This window comes from Carassius carassius, chromosome 22, assembly GCF_963082965.1.
Source record: "Carassius carassius chromosome 22, fCarCar2.1, whole genome shotgun sequence".
Taxonomy (NCBI): Eukaryota; Metazoa; Chordata; class Actinopteri; order Cypriniformes; family Cyprinidae; genus Carassius; species Carassius carassius.
Window position 1 is genome coordinate 29335968 of NC_081776.1, and position 7614 is coordinate 29343581.

The window sequence follows — 7614 nt, forward strand, 5'->3', positions numbered from 1 at the left end:
TTTCAGAATTTAGCAGTAAGAAATTACTCGTCATCCAGTTTTTTATATTGACTATGGAATCCATTAGTTTTTCAAATTGGTGTGTTTCACCGGGCTGCGAAGAAATATAGAGCTGAGTATCATCAGCATAACAGTGAAAGCTAACACCATGTTTCCTGATGATATCTCCCAAGGGTAACATATAAAGCGTGAAGAGTAGCGGCCCTAGTACTGAGCCTTGAGGTACTCCATACTGCACTTGTGATCGATAGGATACATCTTCATTCACTGCTGCGAACTGATGGCGGTCATATAAGTACGATTTAAACCATGCTAATGCACTTCCACTGATGCCAACAAAGTATTCAAGTCTATGCAAAAGAATGTTGTGGTCAATTGTGTCAAACGCAGCACTAAGATCCAATAAAACTAATAGAGAGATACACCCACGATCAGATGATAAGAGCAGATCATTTGTAACTCTAAGAAGAGCAGACTCAGTACTATGATACGGTCTAAATCCTGACTGGAAATCCTCACATATACCATTTTTCTCTAAGAAGGAATATAATTGTGTGGATACCACCTTTTCTAGTATCTTGGACAGAAAAGGGAGATTCGAGATTGGTCTATAATTAACTAGTTCTTTGGGGTCAAGTTGTGGTTTTTTGATGAGAGGCTTAATAACAGCCAGTTTGAAGGTTTTGGGGACATGTCCTAATGACAATGAGGAATTAATAATAGTCAGAAGAGGATCTATGACTTCAGGAAGCACCTCTTTCAGGAGCTTAGATGGTATAGGGTCTAACATACATGTTGTTGGTTTAGATGATTTAACAAGTTTATACAATTCTTCCTCTCCTATGGTAGAGAATGAGTGGAACTGTTCCTCAGGGGGTCTATAGTGCACTGTCTGATGTGATACTGTAGCTGACGGCTGAATGGTTGCAATTTTATCTCTAATAGTATCGATTTTAGAAGTAAAGTAGTTCATAAACTCATTACTGCTGTGGTGTTGGGAAATGTCAACACTCGTTGAGGCTTTATTTTTCGTTAATTTAGCCACTGTATTGAATAAATACCTGGGGTTATGTTTGTTTTCTTCTAAAAGAGAAGAAAAGTAATCGGATCTAGCAGTTTTTAATGCTTTTCTGTAGGATATGTTACTTTCCCGCCAAGCAATACGAAATACCTCTAGTTTTGTTTTCCTCCAGCTGCGCTCCATTTTTCGGGCTGCTCTCTTTAGGGTGCGAGTATGCTCATTATACCATGGTGTCAAACTGTTTTCCTTAACCTTCCTTAAGCGTAAAGGAGCAACTTTATTTAAAGTGCTAGAAAAGAGAGAGTCCATAGTTTCTGTTACATCATCAAGTTGTTCTGAGGTTTTGGATATGCTAAGGAATTTGGATACATCAGGAAGATAACTTAAAAAGCAGTCTTTTGTGGTAGAGGTGATGGTTCCATACTTGTAACAAGAAGTAGAATTTACAATTTTGGCTATATGAATTTTGCAAAGAACTAAATAATGATCTGAGATATCATCACTTGGCTGAATAATTTCAACACCATCAACATCAATTCCATGTGACAGTATTAAATCTAGAGTATGATTTCGACAATGAGTAGGTCCTGAAACGTGTTGTCTAACACCAATAGAGTTCAGAATGTCTATAAATGCTGATCCCAATGCATCGTTTTCATTATCAACATGGATATTAAAATCACCAACTATTAAAACTTTATCTGCAGCCAGAACTAACTCGGATGTAAAATCACCAAACTCTTTAATAAAGTCTGTATGGTGCCCTGGTGGCCTGTATACAGTAGCCAGTACAAACATAACAGGGGATTTATCATTAACATTTGTTTCTTTGGATAATGTTATATGAAGTTAACAACTGCAAGGCCTTCTGTAGGCTACACAATCATGGGGAAGACTGCTGACTTGACAGTTGTCCAAAAGACGACCATTGACAACTTGCACAAGGAGGGCAAGACACAAAAGGTCATTGCAAAAGAGTTCACAGAGCTCTGTGTCCAAGCACATTATCGAAGAGGTCAAGTTATGTTCTCTGATAAAAGTAAATTTCGCTTTTCCTTTGGAAATCAGGGTCCCAGAGTCTGGAAGAAGAGAAGAGAGGCACACAATCCACATTTCTTGATGTCCAGTGTAAAGTTTCCACAGTCAGTGATGGTTTGGGGTGCCATGTCATCTGTTGGTGTTGGTCCACTTTGTTTTCTGAGGTCCAAGGTCAACACAGCCGTATACCAGGAAGTTTTAGAGCACTTCATGCTTCCTGCTGTTGACTAACTTTATGGAGATGCAGATTTCAAAAATGCATTAAATATGCATTAGTCCTGTAAATTGCATAATGGAGCGTGGTAGTCCAGCAGGGGAAGCATACACTCTTCGGAAACTTAGAATGATAGTCCAGTCTGAATGAAAATGCTCCATATGAACACCTCAGTCAGAATAAAATTCCCCAAACCGAAATGGTAATTGTTTGAGAGGGGTGGGATAACCTTCTATAAACCGAACTAAATTAAAATCCTGCCATGTAAACGTATTAAACCGATTACTTTGTATCTATGTAATCACATCAATGATTCATTGTTTAGCAAAATTTTGTGAGAAAGTTTGTATTTTTTTATTATTTTTTATTTTTATTTTAATATATCAGAATACAATTCATTTCAGAGCTGCATTACATTATTCCTGCCTATGTAGGCCTGTTGGCGTTTTCCAGTTTACCTCTTCATGCAGTTAACATTATCGTGGATGTTTTCAGCCAGCATCTCTACAGAACCTTTAATGTTCTCATATGTTACATGACACTACAATATCAATAATTCTCTGTCACATCTGAATGGATGAAGCGACTTGTGGGGTTTATAACTTTGTTGCGCAAACGGCACACTGTGCAGGAGACTCTTCTCTTGCGTGCGGATGCAGTGCGTAGTGCCTCTTCACACTTTTTTGCAGTTTTTGCTTTTTGCAGTTTAATGTAATTTAGAAACAGTGCCTAATGTGGGGGAGGTTTACCTCGCTTCGGCGATCAGCTCTCAACTCAACCGGTCCAGAAATGTCCCGGTGCTCCCGATGACATTTGAGTGGAGCTCTCTCGCTGCAGCGGACACGCGCACTCAGTAGATGATGGGCTGGGAAATGTGAAATGACAGAACTGATAATGCACCAATTACAACAAAGATTCACGAGTTTCACACAACTGTAGGGTACACCATTAAAGAGGAAATGATTCATGATAGTAAATTACAGATTTTGCGAAACAACAAGCAAGTGGGTATACTGAGGGTATATGCAGATACTGAACCTTTAGAAGTCGTAATACGCAAATGGCCCGGAGAAAAAAGTAATCATACAGCGTATACTTGCATATAGCCCCGACTACACCACTGGTGTGGTACCATAGAAGATGGCCCTGGTGTGTATGTGATCGTGTTCTGGCCACATGACTGAGCGCACGAATGAACACTAGAGGTTCAAATATTAGTCTGTTTAGTCCAAGCAAGTCCGAGCAGTTATTAAAAATATAAATGCAACTGTGGGTGTTTTTTTTTTTTTTGGTAATTTGTATGTCATCGAAGACCACTTAGCATGTCCCAAAATCGAAAGCAAATGTAAACACCATATCGGATTAGATGCTGGATCTGGCAACATGGAGGCTGTGTCTTGCACTCTCACTCGCAACTCTCTGTAAACTCGTTTATTTCGGCAGCATCTTGCTCGCAGCGATATTTTCATACTACAGATGCTAAACATTCTGAATTATACTTTAAGATATTCATATAAGGAGTTACGCAGCAAATTAGTCAGAGAACAAATTTTATTTTCGAACATGAAAAATGTACCAAGATCTGGACCTCGGTGACCTCATAGCTGGCCATGCTTCTGATGCTACGCGCATCTGAATCAACCGCACACTCGCACAGCTAATGTGACATCAACCTTAGAAATAAACACCAGTGACATTGAGATTAAGCCGCTAAATACAGGGAACCCCAGTTGAAACGCCTGCACGAGAATGATTGTCTCATTTCACCCTGTTCTCATGGCCTTATTGGTGTGTCCTCAGAGCGATTACATGCTCTAGCTGCTGTACTGCTGCAAATATGGCTAAAACTTCGCTCCTGCAACCGATGCAAAATGATGTTAACTACCAGGCAATATACACAGCGATATGAATTAAAAGAGCATTCACTTATCTTAGATGTACATTTCAGATGTTCAGAAACAAGCTGCAACAGTTTGATTTGCAAACAGCAATGCAATCAGTTAATTGCAATCAGTTAATTAGGTAATTACATTAGGTATTACATCATAGGTAAAAATTGATAGCCTGAATAGCACTGTACAGAGCACGGTAAGTCGCTTTGGATAAAGGCGTCTGCTAAATGCATAAATTTAATTTGTAATTTAATTTAATTGCAAGCAGTGATGCGATGGAGGAGACACTGAAGAATGGGAATTTAAATAGATCGCATGTTATGGGTGTCAAGACTGGATTGGTACACGTCAGGAACAGCTAATTGTCGGCTGATGCAAGCGTGACTAACGTGGCCTGACTGAACTAACGCGATGCTCAATTTAACGCTGTGGCCATGCGGCATCAGTATTACCCATTTTGGTTGTCTATCTACTGTATATTAAGTGTGCCCAGTCTTGGAATAAATATCAGACATGGGCAGACCAGCCACAAATAACCCACAAGAAAGATAAAAAAAAAATTTTTTAGTCTGAAGATTTCTTGATCAGAGAAGCTATTTGTATCCTTCTCTCTCATCAACATTCTGGCTGAACTAAACGGCTCACAATCAGGGAAATAATCTTCCACTTTCACCCCTTTCATTCCTTTGGTTGTTTGTACGAATTTTCTGATTTTCTCAAGTGTATAAGCACTTCTAACAGATATTTTTTGTGACACTGAATTCACAGACCCTGAAGATTCACTTTCACTTTCTAGGGCAGACTCATCAGCATTACTTATATCTGATTCCATCTGATTCACAGGACTTTCGTCACCTTTCCCTACCATTTCATCTGCAGTTACTTTCCTTGCTCTCTTCCCGTGACCTCTTTTCTTCATTCTTCATTTTATTGCAGGTGTTTTAAAAAAACTTTCATCCTCTACCATATCAGTATTTCCTTCGCACTTGATCCTTCACCAGTTTCCTGTCTCTGTTCGTCATTTCTATCTTCACTTGCCAGAAGCAATCTTGCTTCTCAGGACATGCTCGGACTTTGTGCCCTTCCTGTCCACAATTGAAACACTTAATGTTTTCTGAAGATGCATAAATCACATAGTCATAGTTGTCTACCCTAAATTTCATGACTAAATTTAACTCCTCATTTTCATTATTTAAAGTCATGTGAGTCTGCTTTCTAAATTATACCACATACTTCAACTGAGGTGATCTGCAGCCTAGCGAGATCTTTCTAATTTTAGACACAATCTTGCCATGTCTCTTTAGCTCTCTTTCAATAATATCATCTCTGATAAATGGTGGTACATTTGAAATCGTAATCCTTTTTGCCGAGTGGACCAAAGGCATTACTGGAGTAAAAACATTATTATAGACAATACCATTCTCTACAATGCCATTAACTTTTTCCACATTATCCAAAAAAATAACTATAGCGCTATTTCATTCTAGCTGCAGATAGAATACTAGCATATCCAACTATTTCAGCAACCGCAATCATGCATACTTCAACAGAACAGTGCTCCGAGGGGATGATTTTTATGCCAGGCCTACGCGTTAAGTTAAACTTTGAGACGCTGCGGCTGCCATGTCGACTAGCTCTAGCTGATCGACAGCGCTTTCAGTCAGCACGTCAAAATGTTTAGCAATTCGCTCATTCTTGTCTTCACCACCTGACTACTGTTGTAAAATGTTGAGAGTTTCAAACAAAAAGTTATCAATAAATAAAACAAAATAAAAAAATAAAGACTGCAAGTGATGTCACTAGCGGAAGCACAAGTGTCTAAGAGTGCAAGTCTGAGAATGCAAGTGCAAGTCTGCAGCCAGACCCTTCTCAAGCAAAGAGGAAAGTTACACTGCTAAACAATTACACGTTACAACTCGTATTACAGTTACAGTGAGTTAAATGTCACCTTGCTTGTGTTCTTTCTCCAGCTGTTCAGCCAGATCATTCTTGCCGATCTTCTTCAGGATGGCGACCGTGATCTTCACAGCTTCTTCTGGTCCAAAACACGTTACCAGCTTATCCACTGTTTTTAAACGATCCGCATCCTCCATTTCAGATGTTGATATACACTCATGTTTCTTTAAGTGCCACTGAAACTTCTTCAGATCATCTTTGACCAATTCCTCCAGTGACTTCAGAAGCCGTTCTTCAACAGACGCCATCTTTCACCATTTCACAGCTGCAGGACAAGAAAAAAAGATCTGAAATAGTTTCACTTTTAACATGTGGACCTGAATGATCAAGTGATATTTGGAATATTAAATGAATCTGTGATCAGATCAGGAATCTCAGAATCAACTCACCCAAACTCATCTGTTAATAAGTCTTTGATTCCTCACACAAGAGGCACACACAAAAAAACACTGACACACAAAAGCAGACACACACACATCAACAAGCTTGAGGAGAGGTAGTCAGATGTGAAAGCTGAGGTTTGACACAGAATATATTGCTGTGGACAGACTGAACTATGAATATACAAACATTCACATGATCTAAATTGAATTGACCTATGAAGTATCAGAATTGTGTGTAAATATGCTGAAATTATTATTTGTCCTCAAAAGACCCACACATAATGTATCTGTCATACCAATGAGTAAATGATTGAGATTGAAATAGAGGTGACAAACACTGAAAAAGACATATGATTTCATTTTGGCAAAGTGGTTAACCAGAAAAATAAAAAATGCCACGTCATGCCAAAAAGGTTGCAGACCCCTGTTATAGACACTATTCGCCTACTGTGTAAAAGATACAGTAGATGCTTGTCAATCTCAGTGCCCAAATACGTAACGATCTCAACCTGCTCCACTACCTACCTTCACTAAGGCCTTCAGCAAACTGCTGGTAGGAACTACAACAAGCTTCTTCCTGGGTTGGTGACATCACAAACCCTGAAATTTACATAAACCCTGCCCCTGGGAACACGCAAAAAAGGGGGTGGGGCCATGTTGGGCTCTTTTAAAGGTGCTAAAAAATGCAAAAAGTACAAAAAGTACTTTAATGAAGTGTTTGTGTGAAAACAACCAGCCCATAATGGTAAAAACCACCCACTAATTTTTTTATAATCTCAATAAATCATAAACAGTCTCTTCAAGTGATTGGTTTCAGATTTCTCCCTTTATACATGTCATTTAGGGAAAAGTCCTGCCCATTTGTGATGCTGTCTGCCCTATTAGTCTATTAGCATAAACAAGGGTCAGTTAAGTGCTGGAGTTGTGCAAAGTTTGCTTCTGAAAGAGGGATTGACACTAACACTTTATGCGCAAATGTCCACACTCCAGACAAGTAAGCATCACGAGTCATATTTTGTTATCCAAAAAAGCGTCTTGGCTCTCTGTAAGGCTAATGTTGCTAAAGCTACCATTGTCTCTGCCTGTTTTCACTGATGCTGGCGTCAGAGG

General features: G+C 39.1%; 1 protein-coding gene across 1 annotated transcript in view; it reads right to left on the reverse strand.

The window, feature by feature from the left end:
• The window catches only part of LOC132099275 (NACHT, LRR and PYD domains-containing protein 12-like), a 225241-nt gene extending 218826 nt beyond the window's left edge, over positions 1 to 6415 (reverse strand). Inside the window, exon 1 of the mRNA XM_059505711.1 lies at positions 6114 to 6415. Within this exon, the coding sequence (XP_059361694.1) occupies positions 6114 to 6369 (256 nt within the window). The 5' untranslated portion in view covers positions 6370 to 6415. The remainder of the gene's footprint in view (positions 1 to 6113) is intronic.
• Positions 6416 to 7614: the final 1199 nt, after the last annotated feature.